General features: G+C 36.3%; 3 protein-coding genes across 4 annotated transcripts in view; 1 reads left to right on the top strand and 2 right to left on the bottom strand.

The window, feature by feature from the left end:
• pdxp (pyridoxal (pyridoxine, vitamin B6) phosphatase) overlaps nucleotides 1-5,698 on the top strand; it is a 7,560-nt gene extending 1,862 nt beyond the window's left edge. The window contains exon 2 of the mRNA XM_015387254.1: nucleotides 4,576-5,698. Coding sequence (XP_015242740.1) covers nucleotides 4,576-4,922 — 347 coding nt within the window. The 3' untranslated portion in view covers nucleotides 4,923-5,698. The remainder of the gene's footprint in view (nucleotides 1-4,575) is intronic.
• Nucleotides 5,699-5,733: 35 nt separating this feature from the next.
• On the bottom strand, nucleotides 5,734-10,976 carry mrps36 (mitochondrial ribosomal protein S36). The gene is made up of 5 exons (XM_015387265.1): nucleotides 10,818-10,976; nucleotides 10,469-10,560; nucleotides 9,002-9,065; nucleotides 7,955-8,163; nucleotides 5,734-6,135 (listed from the first exon to the last, which is right to left on the bottom strand). Exons 2-5 carry the CDS (start codon nucleotides 10,520-10,522, stop codon nucleotides 6,118-6,120), a joined length of 345 nt encoding a protein of 114 aa, XP_015242751.1. The 5' UTR covers nucleotides 10,523-10,560; nucleotides 10,818-10,976; the 3' UTR covers nucleotides 5,734-6,117.
• Nucleotides 10,977-12,636: 1,660 nt separating this feature from the next.
• Nucleotides 12,637-17,539, bottom strand: LOC107092421 (betaine--homocysteine S-methyltransferase 1-like). Of its 2 annotated transcripts, XM_015386908.1 has the most exons (8): nucleotides 17,455-17,539; nucleotides 16,298-16,430; nucleotides 15,903-16,015; nucleotides 15,322-15,513; nucleotides 15,033-15,180; nucleotides 13,548-13,730; nucleotides 13,138-13,366; nucleotides 12,640-13,040 (listed from the first exon to the last, which is right to left on the bottom strand). In XM_015386908.1, the coding sequence occupies exons 1-8, from the start codon at nucleotides 17,470-17,472 to the stop codon at nucleotides 12,863-12,865; spliced, it is 1,194 nt and encodes a 397-aa protein (XP_015242394.1). In that variant the 5' UTR covers nucleotides 17,473-17,539; the 3' UTR covers nucleotides 12,640-12,862. The 2 variants fall into 2 exon arrangements, with proteins under 2 accessions (XP_015242403.1, XP_015242394.1); XM_015386917.1 differs by lacking the exons at nucleotides 15,903-16,015; nucleotides 16,298-16,430; nucleotides 17,455-17,539 and adding an exon at nucleotides 15,650-15,893 and having other exon boundaries at nucleotides 12,637-13,040; nucleotides 15,322-15,555.
• Nucleotides 17,540-19,273: the final 1,734 nt, after the last annotated feature.

Raw genomic sequence — 19,273 nt, 5'->3', positions numbered from 1 at the left:
AGCTGCAAACGGTAACCGGTTATGTATGAATGAGCCAGTTACAGACAGTTACCGGTTATGCATGAATCAACCAGTTACAGGTTATGTATAAATGAGCCAGCTGCAAACGGTAACCGGTTATGTATGAATGAGCCAGTTACAGACAGTTACCGGTTATGCATGAATGAACCAGTTACAGGTTATGTATAAATGAGCCAGCTGCAAACGGTAACCGGTTATGTATGAATGAGCCAGTTACAGACAGTTACCGGTTATGCATGAATGAACCAGTTACAGGTTATGTATAAATGAGCCAGCTGCAAACGGTAACCGGTTATGTATGAATGAGCCAGTTACAAACGGTAACCGGTTATGTATGAATGAGCCAGGTACAAACGGTAACCGGTTATGTACGAATGAGCCAGTTAAAGCCAGTAACCGGTTATGTACGAATTAGCCAGTCACAGCCAGTAATCGGTTATGTACGATTGAGCCAGTTACAGCCAGTAACTGGTTATGTACGAATGAGCCAGTTACAGCCAGTAACTGGTTATGTATGAATGAGCCAGTTACAGCCAGTAACTGTATTGTATGAATGAGCCAGTTACAGCCAGTAACTGGTTATGTATGAATGAGCCAGTTACAGCCAGTAACTAGTTATGGATGAATGAGCCAGTTACAGCCAGTAACTAGTTATGTATGAATGAGCCAGTTACAGCCAGTAACTAGTTATGTATCAATGAGCCAGTTACAGCCAGTAACTAGTTATGTATAAATGAGCCAGTTACAGCCAATAACCGGTTATATATGAATGAGCCAGTTACAGACAGTTACCGGTTATGCATGAATGAGCCAGTTACAGGTTATGTATGAATGAGCCAGTTACAGCCAGTAACCAGTTATGAATGAATGAGCCAGTTACAGTCAGTAACTGGTTATGTATGAATGAGCCAGTTACAGGTTATGTATGAATGAGCCAGTTACAGCCAGTAACTGGTTATGTATGAATGAGCCAGTTTACAGCCAGTAACTGGTTACGTCTGAATGAGCCAGTTACAGCCAGTAACCGGTTATGCATGAATGAGCCAGTTACAGCCAGTAACTGGTTATGTATGAATGAGCCAGTTTACAGCCAGTAACTGGTTACGTCTGAATGAGCCAGTTACAGACAGTTACCGGTTATGCATGAATGAGCCAGTTACCGGTTATGCATGAATGAGCCAGTTACAGGTTATGTATGAATCAGCCAGTTACAGCCAGAAACCGGTTATGCATTAATAAGCCAGTTACAGCCAGTAACTGGTTATGTATCAGCGAGCCAGTTACAGCCCTTAACTGGTTATGTACAAGTGAGCCAGTTACAGCAGGCTTATTCATGACTGTAATTTACCATGGTCGGTTCTAGACAGGGGCCAGTGCCCCCATAGAGCTGCTCCTCACCCTTTTATGGTAACTGCACTAAAGACATAATAGTTAATAAAATTACAATAAAGAGGATATGCACTGGCACATAAAAAGCCAGGCTCGGACTGGGCCGGTCCTAATGTCAGCGTGTGAGGGCTGCTTTAAATCATACCGTCCCCAACTAATGGCGTAACAACACAACAATTAGCCCGTAAGCAACATTATCTGGGTGGGCCCCCATATGAAGCACAACACCCCTCTACCACCCCCCTGACCCCCCACCACCCCCATCCCATTGCCACCGCAGACAACCGACCCAAAATGTGCCCCATACATACACACTTCATCATTCTTTACCCCCACTACACGGATATACTTGAGTATATTCTGCTGTAAAATGAGTCTTATCGGGCTACCTTAAGTTTCTCTCTCCATTCATCTCCTGGTCTCAATCTTTACTCACTGCTACAGCAACGTACACTATTCCCTCTTTAGTTCTTTGAAAGAACATGTTTATTTTGAGAAGTTTTTTCCGTTCCTCCAGCAGCTCTTCTTTGCTTTTTCTTTTTGGGAATCTGCTTAAGTACCTCTTTTTGGTATCCATCGTCACTAACACATTGTGTAGGAGCCAATTATCCTTTGGTGTTTGTCGCCACCAGGGGGCGTATTTAATTTTTGAGTTCTGAGTGTCTGATGAGGGGATGGGTTATTTAAGGTCAACCATCAATTCTGTTCAGGTGTTGTTAATAGGCTGAGGCAAACAGTTTTCTACTGTGCTTGGTTGGATTTATGTTGAATTTATGTGGATCTTGAAGGAAAACAGTAAGATAACGGACTTTGTGCTGAAAATAAATCACTTTGTTTTATGTCAAACGGAAGATCGGCATTCTAAATCTTAATTGAGCGCACGTAAAACCAATGCCTTCCAACAGAAACCACCAGTAGCCTAAAATATAGGATTTTAGCCGCTACACATTGTATGTAACGGTTATGGTTTTAATCTATGCTCTGGGTTACCCATAATTCCAAGTTATGTTGTATAAAGTAAAATACTCCAATACATACCGGTAGTTTTTTTTAAGATCTTTTTTGTGGTTTGAAACATATTATAAGAGTGTATTTTTTTACCAACCGTCTAATGGACTATACACAGTACAACATAATAATTAAAAGTACCACGGTCTGCTTTGCTATTGGTGTCGTGTTTAAACGGCTCACCATCATATTGAAATCTGCCATGTGTTTGGGTATAAATAAGGTCCGGTCAGACAAATTAGTATCAGGTGGGTTTAAGATGAATTTTTTGCTCATGCAGATCAACACTTAAGTTTCATTCTCTCTAAATGCTTGACAGTGTATTATGCAATTGGCTAAAACAAAGTAATAATAATTAGTTGATCATTATTGTAGGTTGAACATGTTCAAATTTACTTGTTTTTAGAGCTGATAATTCAAAAACAGTCAAATTAAATTCAACTTTGAACTTGGTATGAATTCCAGCTGCACTACTACTGCAGTATTAATACTAATACTGCAGTTTAGTCATATGGCTTCAATAAATGCAGAGAATGAAATCAAAAACCTAAATAGACTAACTTAGATGATGTCAAAAAAAAGCATAAGACAAGATTAGACATCGATTGTCTCAAATATGCAACAAACCCTTTGTATTACATACACAGTATTTGTAATAAAAACAATTAAACAGTATTTTTGAATTGAATTCCCCCAGTGCAGTCATTGCACAATCAATGTGGACCTAGGAACCTTTGGAAAGCTCATTTTTTTCATTACAACTGGTCCCTCACAGCATATATGCTATCATTGATATTAGGGCTGCAATTAATGATTATTTTGCAAATCTGTTGTCAGTTAATCTGTTGTTATTTTTTCAATTAATAATCAGATAGCAAAAGATTTCTTAAAGAAGACTTTTTGATAAATTAAACCAAGTGAAAATAAAGCTGTTTCTTTTGAGGAGTTCTGGATAGAGTATGTTGATGGATGAAAAAGATTTTTTATCTTGAATGCGAAATGTGTAAAAATATTTTTTTTTTACAATTTTGGTATAAATACTGCTCTAATTGGATTGCTCTTTCAGCTAAAGAGTCTCTATACTGCAGTTAACAATTAATTGATTACTAAATTAGTTGAGGACTATTTCAATAATTGATTAATCATGATAAATCTGATTGTTATAGCCCTAAATGATATGTCATCACAAATTTCTAATATACTTACATTTCTATTTGTTTTAAAATGAAGAATAGGTTTAAAAGTGTGTATGTATATATATATATATATATATATATATATAATTTTTTTTTTTTTCATGGTTCATTCTAAACGATCATCTCCCTGTGGAAACGATATTCAGAGTACCCTTGCTGTTTAACATCTCAATATTTGCTCAATGGTTTTGTGAGTTTGATGCATGCTGCATAAGAGAACACAACAGTGGCTTTTTGAATCTTTGAAATTCTTATCTTTTTTGTTATCTTTGACTTTAAACACTAAAACATAAAATAACATCACTGAAATTTTATCTGTAAAAAAAAACACTTTAATTTCTTTCAGATGTAGATTATATCACAGATTATTTTATTATAAAGGACCTGAGTTGAGAGTGTTAACTCGGGTAAATGTGTAAATATAGTTGTAGTGCTTTATCAGTTTGACACATTTAGTGATAGTGAACATTTAGTAAGTGGATGGAGAGCGCCTTTGCAGATCACTTCTAAAGTCTTGCTGAAAATTCTAAACCGGTTTAAGGACCCTTTTACACATTCAGCTGCTTTGATCCAAATAGTCTCCACTGTGATTCTGGTTTTATATTTAGGGTCATTATTATGTTAGAAGACTGATCCTTGACCCTTCTTTCACTTCTTTTGCAGCCTTTAAAATTATTTCCTTGTATTTTACTCCCAACTTCTTAATTACAACAAGAAAAAAACCCAACAAACCCCTCAGTATGATGCTACCACCACCATGCTTTATAGTACAACTTTTCTGTTTAGCTTAGAGCTCATTAAATTTCCGTCTCTTGTACAATTCAATTATGCTCTCTTAACTACCAGCTGTATTTATACTGAGAATATCACTTAACAAGTATGAATACCTAAGGCATAATAAATCTCAGTAAGCCTCTTTCTTTTTTTTGCACCCCAACCTTTAATCTTCTCCTCTCTTTAGGTTCTGGTTCCCTCACCGCTGCCATTGAGGTGGCGTCAGGCCGTAAAGCAACTGTGATCGGCAAGCCGAGCCGCTTCATGTTCGAGTGCATCTCCAGCCAGTTCAGAGGCGTGGATCCTGCCCAGTGCCTCATGGTCGGAGACCGACTGGAGACGGATATGCTGTTTGGGTTCAACTGCGGCCTGGACACCATGCTCACCCTTACCGGTGTGTCTCAGATCGAGGAGGCCCAGGAGTACAGAGACAGTGAGCAGACCACCAACCGCAGCTATGTGCCTGACTACGTGGTGGACACCATCGCCGACTTCCTCCCAGCTTTTGAGGAAATAGAAGAGCAGACGGATTGACAGCATTCGGCCTACCGCACAGATTGCTTCTGCTACATTTCAAGTGCAATGCTGAGTCCTACACTCGCACAAAATTGTTCCACCCGAGAAGTAAAAAAAATCATAGTAATGGTGTGAGCAACGCACACAAGACAAACGTGTAAATAATGATTAACCCATTCATTCCTCAGTGTTTCTCGTGTTGTGGCTACTTGTGACTGAACGTTTTGTTGTTGCTGTGTTAAATGAATATGCTGCTCTTTGTTTATAAAGTCCATTGGTAGAATTTGATATTAGGGTTTTAAAACATACCTTATTTTTTGTAAAACCATGAATTATTCTAAATTCATGAGTTTAAGAGATGGTGTCTTTTGCCAAAAGGCTTGTGAATGCTAAATAAATTAGTCCAAACTTGACTGGCTGAGTGAGGAGGCGAAGGTAAAAACATGCAACTCTGGTAGAAAAGTGTCTTACCATCACATCAGCCCCATTGTGCCAACATTCCTCCAGGTAATGACCAGCTTGCTGGAGTTTGTACTAAGAGGCTGCCATTGTTAATGGTGGCTGGTGTTAGCGCACTGCTGTGGGAATATTAACGTTGTGAATGTTTTACCATATAAAGCATGCCAGAATCAGTATCAACAATAGAATACCTGAGGAAATTAAATATTGTTCATCTGATCAACACCAAGGCCTCTTCTTTTAACCAACTCTTCCTAAAATGCCCTTTAAGAATCTCCATGTTAAAACATTTTCATATGCAAAAATTCCTCAGTTTAAGTCAGCGCTTCACATCAAAACGGTTTCAAAATGTACTTTTATTAAACATCTCTCCAGAATTCTCCCTGCTTAATAGCAGAACAGATTATGTCCATTTACTTCCAGCTTGCTTTTTAAGAATATAATTCAAGCTTTAAATTAAATAAAGGTGATCATTGAAAAACAAAAGAACAGCTCTTTCCACTGCAAGTTTGGTTAAATTAATATTTTTAAAAGCCACTATGGCTTCTTTTGTGTATCACAGTGAAACTAATTTACTGTGATCTTAGAATACATTGCAATCATTTAAAATAAACATTATGTACATTGCAACAGGATGTAGTACTTTATTCTACTAGTCTCAAAGTATGGGGGATGTGTTGATGAGGAGAATAAACACAGATTCATCTTCCAACTGATCTTCCTTTGGCTGTAGAGACTGCTTGCTTGCTTCCGATCACTCCGGTCCACCACGCTGTTACAAAGAAAAAATAAAAATAAAACTCGGTTCAAATAATTTCTAAAAAGTAAAAAATAGCTATTCACTCATTACTTTTGAGCACATAACCCACTCAGGGCTGCAGGTGAGCTGAATCCTAACAGACATGGTTGCTAAGTCGTACAGCATGGAATTCAGTGCCTTGCCTGGGGGGGTACATCGACATGAGATACAGAAGCTGGATTGAAACCCCACAATCTCTGATTAGCAGATTTCTACCCATGGAGTGGTCATCAGTGGGTGGCGAGGCTCTTGTTGCAGTTATAGAGATGATCTCTTTAACTCCGACAGAGTAGAGGGACTTTTTTTTTTTTTTTTTTTATTCAAAAGATAATTAATTTCTTTTCTACTACAGAGTATTAGGGCCAGGCTTTTTCTTTCCTTCTATTTCGAGAATAAAGTCACAACGAGAATAGTCAAAATTATGAGGATAAAGTCGTAATGTTAAGAGAATAAAGTCCTGAAATTACGAGAAATAAGTTGTATTTTATGACGACTCCTACAAGAAGCACTGTCTTCACTAAAATGAGGATTGTCGAGCATTATGTGAAGTTATATAGTTTGGCATCAGTTTGAGAAAAAGGAAATTGGCAGTTTGTCAAAGTGGACTCAGGTTGCTGTTTGGTGGTGCTGGTCAGCCTTCATTTGCTGGTTGGAGCTCCAAGCTTTCTTTCTGAAACGGGTTGTGGTATGATGACTTCGTTCTCGTAATATTACAACTTTATTCTCGTAATATTACAACTTTATTCTCGTAATGTTACGACTTTATTCTCGTGATGTTATCTTTTAAGATCAATTAAGGTGAGAAAATTATACCTTCCACTAAATGGAAAAAGATAAGAATTAATTATTATCCAGACGAGTCGAGCATGTGGTAACATCAAGAGTATGTTTCTGTTCCAATTGACCCCCATTTATGCTGCGTGCTCCCGTTCTCCCCGAAGCCAGACTTTCCTGTGGTCTTTTGAAGAACACACTTGGCGAGGACACGAGTCCGTACTCACATTCTTGTGAATTGAGAAACAGCCTTTATCCATGTTGGTTAGAAGCAGCTCTGGTCTAATGAAGCTCCTCGCATTGTCTTACCATTGGAAGTACCGTCTCGCAGGTATTTTTTCTAAAATAGTATTTCTCCTGATAAATTCTAATGTAAACTATATCTTATATTCTTTACATTACTTGGGCTAGACAATAATTCAATATTAATACATACTGTGATATTTTATTTCATAATGGTAGTAGGATATTTAAACATAAGATTTGAGCTAAACAGAAAGAGCTGCTGCACCCTGGCCATGTGAGAGACAAGATATGGGCGAGTGAGTGTACACTTTTAGCAATAAAGTGTTTATGACTTTGGAGTGTGGGAGAAAGTAGGAGTAATGATGGATAAAATAGGGAAGACCTGCAAACATGTGCTGCATGTGGCCAATCCTGCTTTAAACTCTCTCATGCTCCATAAAAGTGTGAGATAACTCAACTGATCATAATTCACCTCAAAAGATCTCTCTAAAAGCCACAACAGACCATGGATTTTCTGCTAATATTGAAACTCAATCTAAGGTCTTTGCTCCGGGTGCAGGAGGCTTCACTTTTATGCTAAATATTCCTTTGAACTCTGTGGCATTCAATAAGGCGTCTAGGATGGTACAAAGCTAAAAAAGGATGTGTCCTGTTTTACTCTAAACATTACAAAAATCTTAGTAAATTAATTGAAATAGTGATTTAAAAAAAAAAAACAAAAAAAAAAACAGTTATATTTTACCATTCTTGAATGACAGGCTGCACGGCTCACCTGAATAAAGTCAATTTCTTCCAGGGTTAACGGTCTCCTGCGGTACCTGGCAGGCAGTTGCTGAAAGGAGGCCAGTGTGTCTGGCGTTCCTGGGACAGGACTTAAAGGTACTTGAGGTCTGGACGGTGCAGGCGATGCAGAAGCCGAAGGCGAACTCAGAGCACTGTGTTCTGGAACATTAAGACCTATCAATTTCAAAGCCTCTTGGACTGAAACAAAAAAGGGTAAAAGACAAAGAAGATACAGAGGAAATTGTTTTATTTTTAGTATTTTGAACTAGAATAGTTTAAAAATATATCTTAACATGAAGAACTATCATAAAATATGGAATCACAGACAACAAAGAGCGTTTCAAGAGAAAATTCTCTTTTATCAAGTAAAGCATGTGAGGCAACATTATGGGTATTGGGTTAGCCTTTTTTTTTTTAAATCAGATAAGTCAAGTAATTAATAAGAGACAAAATCCTTAAAGTTGGACATACAGTTACTACATGTCCACAGAAGAAGTAACCTCTTTTCAATAAACTTGAAAGCTGGTTCTACATTACGTCTGCTACTAGTTAAAGCTAGAGCTATTTAATTAACCTGAAATCTTACAAGCAAAGTTATTTTGAATGCATTATAAGTCTATTGTTAATGGATTCAAATAGAGGTTGGTGAGCATCTTCTGCACCACAAACTTCAAATCTAAACACAAAAAGGAAAAAAAAAGCTTTGGTTGTAATCTCTTCCAGGCTGAAGATGATTTTTAAAAGAAAACCATATTTCTTACACATTTTTCAACCCTAAACCTGCAAACATTTTCTTTGGATAAATATAAAAAAAAAGCTCATGCTATAATATCGAAAACAGTTAGAGTGGTTGCTTCTGCTTCCCACCAAAGCAGTTTCTGCACAAACTGAAAAAAAATTAATCTGATTTCTCACGGTTTTCATATTTATTTCACATCAGAAAAGACCCTTTTCTTCTGCAAATACTCTCTTGGTCCCATTAATCTCCGCTCAAAGTTGGTTCTGTCTTTAGATTTTATTTCACCAAAAGACTCACCATTGGGCCTTGGCATGTCCTGTCTTTTAGGGAATTTGATCAAAGGAGCATGCGGCCGTACAGCCTGAAAGAAAACACCCACAAGAAGAAGAAAAAAACATTAATTCAACCTCTTAAAGAAATTCACACAAAGGTTAAAAAGGCAAGGTCTCCTAATGCCTTAGCTCACCTGTACAACAAAAACAGGAAATAAACATATTTCTTAAACTTTGCATGCTAAATTTCATGCATAACACAAATTATTTACTCCAATAAATGAAAACAATTTGAATACTAATGGCTAAAAGCCATTGCTTTATTTCTTCATTCTAACATTTCTGAGAGGCCAGAGAAGGTTACAAATACAGCCAGCAAACATATTCATGTCCAAATATCATACTTCTATAGACTGACATCTACAAAATGTCAGCCTTTACAAATCATCGTTTAAGTATACATACAACAGTTACCAATAAATTTATGAGATATGGTATTTCCACAGCAAAAAGGCCCTTTCAACTCTTCAAGGATAAGCAGGATTAGACAACAGTGGGATGTACAGAAGTAGAGATGGATAGATGGAAGGCTTGATCCAAAAATGGCTCAATGGATAAAGCATTAGATGAATAAGTATAACATTTACACAAGGCTTTAAGGAATGAAATATGGGAATATAGAGCCTTTTCAATATACATACTTTCCATTCTTATATAGATCAAGCTTTTATTTAAATTCCCTGGTCATATCAAGGATTTCAGACTGTTTAAAGCCTCTAATTAGTTCATAGCTATATGTTTGAGTTCTTGTGAAACATATTTACTGATACTAAACAAATAAAATTAAACAAGAAATGCACTGATTAAAAGGTAATTTCCCCCTGAAAGCTTTTGAGCAGTGACTGGATGGTTAAATACTGACAGATCCAACTTCCTGAGTTAAGAATTCCTACTAATGAAAAGGACTATAAACACATCAATCAGTGAAAATCAAGTTACGGTTAAGGGTAAATATGTTGAGCCATTATTTGGGTAAATTATTATCATATTGGACAAAAAATGTTTTTTTTTTTTTTTTTATAAGAATAAAGACTGAATAGTCAATCTGTAAAGTATCTACTAATTAGTTCTCATTAATACCTGATATAAACTTGGATAGCCGGATAATCCAACAGATTATATATTCCACATTTTAAAACGGTAGGCGTTAAACAGTTACCAGTATTAATTATTATATAAGCAAATAACTAGTGGCAAATTTCAACTTAATGAGTAGAAAGCTAGTGTTGTAGTACAGCAAATATGTGACACGACTCCGAGCTTTTCTATTTAACAAGGACATTAACAAGGGTACCAATGGTAATACAGCCATAAGCCCCCCATTTATTGAGTAACATTTATTCCAAATATATTTTTCTCATTTTAAACATCTACTAAAACAGCACGAACAAAACAAAAGGCAGAATGAGAAACATTTCTATAGCGACTTTACCTGAATTACTCTGGCGGTGGGAGCTGCCATTTTGGAGCTGACTTTGCCTCCCATGGCGACCTCAGGGTTTACTTCCGGGTCTAAAACCTATCCTGCAAGAGCGAAAGATGGCCACAAGAGGGTGCTGTATTAATAAAACAGATAATAATGCAGTTTCTGGAATAAAACGAGTGGTCTAACGGTTTAATGTTATAAGCGAAGACAAGAGCGATAAAGGAAGATTAGTGATTTGGAATGGCTGCTTAGCTCATTCAGATATCTCCATCATCTTAGCATGTAACTCCTGTATTTTAAGTAGAAAACAGGAATGAATGGACAGGTCAATCCCATAGATTGTTACATTTTGTACCTTTTAAATGGCCACCAAAAACAGATTTGTTATCAGTTGTCTTGCTAGCCAGATACCCAGTCCATAATGCTAAATCCTTCAGTAAAAAAGATAAATAAAAATACGCATAGTCCGATCTTCCTTTAAAAATGTGATAGAAAAAAAAACAATATATAAAAAGGAAAAATCAAAAAATGGTGTGAAATTCTATAAGCAGTTAAACTTATAATTCATTCCGATGATATTTTTATGTAAAAGAAAGAGATTTTTTCTAGACAAGGCGAAAAATGATTCTGGAAAATGAAAAGGCTTCCCAAGTCACATGACTTAAAACCAGCCTATCATAAACAAGAACCGCAGAAGAGATCGTGTATAGTTCAAGATGCATCACATTTTTAATATTTAGATTTAAACAAGCTGAATGTTACAGGGAACTTTGAAACGGCCCTCCTGGTAGATTTTGGTCATTTTGGTCGTTATATGACATACAACAAATATATATATATATATATATATATATATATATATATATATATATATATATATATATATATATATATATAATATTTTGTATTGTATTAAATAAGAAAAAAATAGCAGTGGTCAAAGATAACCTGTTTAATTAAAGAATTGCAGAATTAAACGACTATTTTGTTTATGGAAATCAGGAGCTATTCTCTTTTGAAAACCGTTATTTTTCTGTTACCAAATTTATCTTTGCATAATGATAAAAATAAAAAAAACGTTTGATAATCCAAAAACTGCAAGTGTGACAATAAAGCAAAAATGAAAAGAAAAAACAACAAAAAAGAAACGAAAAAAATATATATATATGGAATTGACAGTGATTAAATCATATTTAAAGTGTCTATAAACCTAAATGTTTAAGTATTTAAGCATGACCCAAATACCCAGAATAACAGTAGGGTAAATTAACTAGGGTTTAGTGGCAAGTCCCCAATATATCCACATAACATTTACCACTCACCAGACACATCGGTCCAAATTATGTGAGTTATACAGTATTTACTCTAGTATCCGAACAAACCTGAAATCAAACCTCATAGATAATTTACAATCCAATCATATAGTCAGATTTAGATAACACAACACACTTTCCGGTTTAGTAAAAAAAAAAAAATAATAATAATAATGATAATAAAATGCTTTACATTTCTGCTTAGTGAAGAATTGGATTTATTTTCTGCTGCAGGACAAATTCTGGAATCTCTTTACCTCAGACTCTAAGGCTCAGTAGATTCTGATCAAGTGGATGCAGATGATTTAACTTTTTGTTCTATCTGAACAATTGGAGGTTGCTTTACTATATGAGCAAAAGGGTATTTGAGAACTAAGGTTTTAGATTATTTTTGTTGTGGTTGAAATCCCTTTTAATGCAGCCATCTGTAAAAGTAAACACCTTAAAAATCTTAGGCAATAGAAAGATCAACCCTAATCTGATGCATGTACAGTACAGATAGATACAGTTTTCACATTCCAAATGGGAAGTATTTATGAGACATTTTCACTCTTTAACTGACTGGAATATGTGTCAAGAAATTGCTGCTAGAACACAGGCTAGCAGGAGCAAAATGAAGGTATTCCTTTTTTTACATCCCTTAGAGAGAACACAAACATTTCTTTTTATTATCCTGGAGTCTGTATTGACCTAAGACAATGCTCTGTAGAAGAATTTGTAAAAAAAAAAAAATCTGTGGTATGAGTGCTCATCCTTTATCCTATCCCTATCTGTTAACTGACCTTTCCTGCATATTGTTTGGACTCTGGTATTTCAATTTCTATGTCCACATTGTTCCAAATCTGAAAAAAAAACAGAGTCTTCAACCAATTAGTGTTTTCTTAGCTATTTTATTCAACAGTTGCAGGATAATGAAAAACAAATAGGTCCCTTTTTCAACACAAAAGAATATCCAAATCAGTCTTCCTAGAAACAGATCAACAGAGCAGTGCAGTCTCAAGTTAGAAAGTGCTACTTGAATTATATAGAAAAGTCCAACAGGCTTCAGCATCTGCTTGACTGTCTTCAGCTTGCAGGTGGGACACACTCATTTTTTCTTTGACATTTCAAACAACTGTTTGAGTTGGTCCTTAGAGGTGGCCTCTTTCTGCTGCATGAGTTCAGCATGGCCCCTGGTATAACCCCAACCATCTGGGGTTGACATGGATGCAGAATGGGGACGGCCAGTGGCTGGCTTCAGGTTCTCCCAGTAATCACGGCGGGCTCTGGAACACACAGAGGTAATCAGCTGGGTCTCACTGGTGCTTAGAAGCTACAATGTGGGCATAGCATACAAATAAAAGACAAACAGTTGCTTCTAACCTGGCTCTGACCCAGGGTTTGGTGTGCATCTCCAGAGCACTACCCCACAATCCATGTTTCTCTGATGCAGCAGGGAGGAAGCCCCTCTCTTGGGCCAGCTCCTCTGCTACAGCCCTGATGTGATAAGGTTCAAATCCACAGCAGCCTCCAATGAAGCGGATGCCAGCATTGTAGGCCTCTCTGGCGTACTTGTGCATGTCCCAGCGAGTCAGAGCCCTGGGCTCTAAAGCTGAAAGTACAAAGGGTTACATGTTTTAAAAAAAAAAGTAGAAAAATACCGTGCTGTTGATGCAGCACACCATTGGGGAAATGGTGAGAGGGGATTGGAAATAATATGTTGCATATTTGATATGAATAATAAACATGGCACCTAAAACTAATAATTTACATGCAGTATAGAGCCTTATTACCGTAGGGGAACTCTGGCAGATCAATGAATCCCCGACAGTCACAGTCAGGAGTGTGCAGAGCCAGCGGCTGCACCATGTAGTGCGCCTTCAGCCCAGCCTTCTCCACACCCTCCTTCATCATTTTTACAGTCTTCACACAGGTCATGGGGTCAAAGTGGCAGTTGACTCCCACAATCTGGGCACCTAAGCAACAAACAGGAGAGACAAACCCTTCTACTAAACAGCTGCACAACAATGCTATGAACTGGTCACAAGATATTGAGCAAAAACCAAAATAATTCAGGTTTTTAATATATTTTAATACAAAATGTTTCTAAGGAACAAAATGTGTTATAACATTGCACCATTTATATTTTTGTAATAAAATGTATTAAGGATTTGAAAACATTTAAACTTTTTAACAAACCCCATGCAAAAATAAAAAAAAAAAGATTTCCAAGAAATACAAAGAAAGCCATTTAATTAAATCTTTTTTTTTTGTTTCCATATATCTGACACTTCTTAATTCTCATGGTCTGACTTAAACTTGATAACAGTTTTCTTCTTTTTTTGACAGGTAGGATTGTCCTTATTCCTGCCACCAGAAAGAAAGATAACATTTATTTTATTGTTTTACTCTACCAAGTTTAAAATCTATAACTTTGCAAAAACCTTTTTGGCTTTCGTACACAAGGTTCTCATAATAGTTTGCTGTAAATATGGCTCATTCCTTCTCACAGAACAGGTTCCAGAATGTATGTTGCATGTCTTGACTTGCTTGAATATTTTCACCTAATACTCTTAACTAATGAGGATTCCTGTTTTATGAAGTTGATCATATCTCTCCTAGATAAAAATGATTAACTACTTGATGCTGCAGTAAAATAAAACGTATTTCTTGAACACATAACTTTTTAAAAAGTATGGTGGCTGGACATTCCTTAATGAACAGATAAATGTGAGCATTAATACATTTGGACAATGTATCTGAGAATAAACAGGCTTGCAAATGTCCACAGTTCTTAACACATTTTGGTTTATTTATTTGGATTTTTCTATTAAATCAGGCAATGGACCACTCCTTTATTAACGACATATTGTCTGTAGATTTAAAAGTTTGACTTTTAAAAAGTAAAGAAAATAAAACATCTTTCCTTTTCCATTATTTAGCAAACATATATTTGTTGTAACCCTTACTAACCTGAAAATGCAAAAAGTTTGGTTTTATTTGTTGTCAGATATAATTAAAAGTATTATGCCTTTTTATACAGTGTCTATATATAAATGGTTTAACAGCATTTTTTAAAAAGATGCAACTGTAAGCTTTTCTGCATTTGGTTTTTTCATTTAAGACATCTGTTTTTATTTTTTATTTTTTTTTTTTACAAAATGCACTGCTGTTTTTGGTTTAAATAGGATTATCTACTGTAGGAATAAGGAGTCAAGCTATATGTAAGCATAAAACCCAATGATTAATTTAGGGTACTATAAAGACTCTTTACATACCGGCTTTGACAAGCTTGACGGCACAGTCTCCAGGTGAGACACCGTGCATGTCTCCCTCAGGTCCAATGCAAAGGCTGGCAGCCACAGGCTTCCCCGCCTCCTTTAGAACTTCTACAGCCCACACAGCCTCTTCAACATGCTCAAAGTACTGCAGGACAAAGCTCTCAATTAAACCAAATTCATCAACTTTAATCCAGAAAGTTCTGTTCCAACATCTGAAGATTATACTGGAGATAGATTTTGTACCCATTATGTTTATACATTATCATGTATACTGTTTCATCTTTACCTCTACGATGAGGAAGTCAACATTCTTCTTAGTGAACACATCCAGCTGTTTCTTGAAGATGGCTTTCACCTCCTTATCACTCTTGCAGCTCAGGTAGGATGGAGTCTGGGACACTCCCCCTGCAACCAGAGCATCTCCCTCATCCGCAACCTCCCGGGCCAGATCACAGGCGGCTTCGTTGATCTGAGTTCCCTGCAAACAATGACAGATTATGATTAATATAGATATGCATATTTATGAAGTTGTGTAAACTCATTCTCTATACTTTCAAAGCCATCCATAACCTTGCTCCTCCCTATCTGTCAGACCTCCTTCACATTGTCACCTCCTCTCGCTCCCTTAGATCCTCCTCCTCCATCCACCTCACTGTACCCCCAGCTCGACTTGTCACCATGAGCAGAGCGGCTGAAGGCTCTGCTCCCCAGCTCTGAAACTCACTTCCTCCCGACCTCCGCAGTATTGACTCTCTCCCCTTATTCAAAGCCAGACTCAAAACCCATCTGTTCCAGCCCGCTTATCTGTGATTACACTGCACTTTTTCCTATCCATAATTGTTTTTATGTTCCTCTGGGTTTACATACAGTAAAGGTCAACTTGTTGCCTCTATTCTCCAACTTATCATCACTGCAATAGAAGGTGAAGGTCTGCATGACGTTTGATCCAGCCCGTAGAAACTCCCTGTGCAGCTGACGCACTGGAAGTAAAGCACAGATCATGCATGAAAACATAGAAATGATTAATTTCATAAAACTGGAAAGGTTTAGTTTTTCTTATTCTTCAGGAGTTAAGGTTGTGGTATTGAGCCTTTTTGATTTTTTTTATTATATCTTATTTCTGTATTTACTTTAAAATTCAAGAAGGATGCAACATTTCAGAGGGAATACCTTTATTTGGTGTGGAGTTTATTATTCAAGACACAAAAATTACTTTCTAACTGAACTGCAGTATAGAGGGAGCATATAAAGAATGTTCTTACCAGCTTCTGGGTGCTCTGCAGCAGCCTCCGGGGTCCAAGGACCAGCCTTCACATACCCTCTTTTCTCCAGTGCTACCACAAACCCTCCATCACCAATGACAATCTCTCCAGCATTAAGTCGTTCCAAGATACCCTGCAACGTTTTATCAGTAAGCTCAGTAATTTGAAGGAGTGTAAATTTTATTAGTCAACCTGCAAATACCACAGCTGAGAAATACAATAAAACAAACTGCAGCTTTTATTCCAGTATATTTTAAAGGTGCATTTACTGTATTTAATATTTATTAGCTTCTGCATGAGTGTCTTAAAATCCTGAGATCCATTCTACTTTGTTGCAGTCAGAATGAGTCATCAAAACAGCTGCTTGTAGGACTGATAAGCATGCAGCCTTTGATACTAGCGCGCTTATCTAAAGGTAAAAGTTAAACTTTATCACCATCTGGATTCTGCAAATGACACCTGCATCCAAGTAGTTCAAGAAATGCAAACTACAGAGCAAAAAAAAAAAGCCTTTCTTTGCCAAAATCACTTTCTTCAGTCTTAATATACAATCATATATTTTTGTTGTGCACACTCAAGACATAAATCCTCATCCCAATTACAGGACTTAATTATTGAAACCCACCAATAATGGGGAAATTATTCCCTACTAATTGTATCACTCCTGCTTAGGGAGCAGTAATATGCCTTGTTATCTTGCAAAAACATTTAAAATAAACACATTTGACACATAATTTATTTAAACTTTTCAAACAGCTTGAAAATGTAAAAAGAAAATATATATTAAGGCCTATATATAATTTGAACTAATGTCCAAAACCAACATTTGGAGATAGAATATTTAATACAGCCTGTTAGTCTTTTATTTCTAAAGCAATATATGGCATTTTAACACAGTCAGAGAATTATGATTGGCATACCAGTTGCACAGCAGATATACTATAACAATCCAGATTCCACTTATTGTTAAAGAGGAAAATATATATGCAAGTAAAATGCCAAGTGTAGTTTTGCTTAGTCAGTCCTGAGACAAGATTAATACTCTTTATTTAGAAACCTTGGCTCCTCCATCTAAATACAGGCTTAATAAAAGTAAGTATCAAGTCTCGTTTCAGCAGAATACTTTTCTAGAGAGTATTCCTGTCTTTCAAACGTACCTTCTTTGTCGGTGCCATTATCCTGCAGCTGTGTGGACCCCTGACTGCTCAGACTTTGAGAAGCTGAAGTGACACTGAATGGGTGCAGAGGGCCTCATTAAATGCCCTAGAGGCAGGGGAGGGATCTGTGTGAGAGTTACTCTGATTGGTAAAAGCAAAGTTACACAACACCTCCAATACTTAACTGAATGAGAGTATTGTGAGTGCATTTCTGCTGCTAGTTTGGTCCGGATTAATTACGGTTCTCATTGCTTTCTGTACACCTGGTTTGTTGTTTTCTGTTTTCTTTTTTTTTTCTTTTTTTTTTACACATGCAGGGCTTCTGGTAAACATTCATAGCTTTAAGGTGTTTCATATTTTTTCCTATTTCTTACAAAAATATGAATGTTCTTTATTGAGATTCAATGCAATAGAAAAATCAATGACTAACAGAGAAGAACCAAAACTGAAATGAATACAGTACAAATCTGATAATCCGCATATATTTGCGGAGCCTCAGAAAGCCAATACTTTATAGATCCACCTCTCATTGGTTTATGTTATCGGAAGCAGTTTTCTCTCCCATTCTTCTTTGCAAAATAGCTTCACTTCACTCATATTTGATCAAGGCCATGAAATCTGCAGTAAACACTGTTTGATTTTTGTCTGAACTTTACCAGGGTCGTTATACTTTGACTTAACCCCCTCTTTTGTAAGTCTGGTTTTGCTAAGGCTTTTTGTTCCACTGGGAGGCAGTCTCTGCTTTGCAAAGTTTCCTCTATATATTGCTCTGAGTTCTATTTACAGTGGTGGACGAAGAACTCAGCAGTAGTACTTGAGTAAAAGTATTGATACTCATATTCAAATCTTACTTAACTAACAGTAACAGTTACTCAGTTAAACATCTATACAAGTTAAAGTATTAAAGTATTAACTTTAGAAAATACTTAAGTATTCAAGAGCACATGCATTTAAAATTACTAAGTATTCAAAATTGCAAATCAAAATTTTTTAACATTTCTATATTTCTGTATGATTTTTAGAGTAATTTCAAAAAACCACGTGACTTTCAGAAACCACCTGATGTATTAATGCGTTGAACCACCTACTACCAGTTCTACACCAGCTGTAAAGAACTACATCATAAAATTGTCACATAAAAATAAGGGCAGTTATTTTGCTTATTTCTATTGAAAAAAAGAAAAAAGTGTCTTAATCCTCCTTACACTTTTACAATGGATTAGTTTAAAGAGGTTTAAGGTTGAGTCTATTACAACAAAGAAACTACAACTCTCATCTGAGAATGGATCCTACTGAACAACTTGGCCACATGGCAACAACTAACGCCTTAATAAAATTATAAACAACAAATAATATCTGCCCTGAGTATCTCACATTTGTGTAATTTAATACAAATCTCAAAAACAGTGGTGTCAAAATGCAGTCCTAAGTTCTGTTATCTTGCATGTTAAAAAAAATTTATTTTAAGAAAGAAAAACAGCAAAAGCGAATACAAAGCTTAGCTGAGCCAAATGAACAAATAACTAGAAGCTTCCTCGAAAATGTAGTTGGGTAGAAAGAACAATAATTGACTAAGAAATGTAGTGGAGTAAAAATTATAAGTACTCCCCAAAAAAATTAATCAAGTAAAGAAATTAAAAGTACTTAAAGCTACAGTGTGTAATTTTCAGCAACATCTAGCATCCAGACTGCAGACTGCAGCAACATGAACATCTCCCCCCCACCGCTTCTCCCCCCCCAACAGTACAGCGAGCGTCACCTACCTTCTCAAGTGATGAGGTTTGTTTACATAGATAATTTTAAAGATAGTATTTCATTA

The sequence above is a fragment of the Cyprinodon variegatus genome, unplaced genomic scaffold, assembly GCF_000732505.1.
Source record: "Cyprinodon variegatus isolate N-32 unplaced genomic scaffold, C_variegatus-1.0 Scaffold17, whole genome shotgun sequence".
NCBI classification, from domain to species: Eukaryota; Metazoa; Chordata; class Actinopteri; order Cyprinodontiformes; family Cyprinodontidae; genus Cyprinodon; species Cyprinodon variegatus.
This window is presented reverse-complemented; position numbering and strand designations above follow the sequence as displayed.

Excerpts from the sequence above, each read along its gene's own strand:
- mrps36 (XM_015387265.1), bottom strand. The coding sequence starts at position 10,522 with ATGGGAGGCAAAGTCAGCTCCAAAATGGCAGCTCCCACCGCCAGAGTA. Across the intron at positions 9,066-10,468 it reads CCACCGCCAGAGTAATTCAG|GCTGTACGGCCGCATGCTCC; the intron begins GTAAAGTCGCTA and ends GTTTTCTTTCAG. Across the intron at positions 8,164-9,001 it reads GGACATGCCAAGGCCCAATG|TCCAAGAGGCTTTGAAATTG; the intron begins GTGAGTCTTTTG and ends TTTTTGTTTCAG.
- LOC107092421 (XM_015386908.1), bottom strand. Across the intron at positions 15,514-15,902 it reads GCAACAAGTTGACCTTTACT|GGAACTCAGATCAACGAAGC; the intron begins GTATGTAAACCC and ends CATTGTTTGCAG. Across the intron at positions 15,181-15,321 it reads TTGACTTCCTCATCGTAGAG|TACTTTGAGCATGTTGAAGA; the intron begins GTAAAGATGAAA and ends TTTGTCCTGCAG.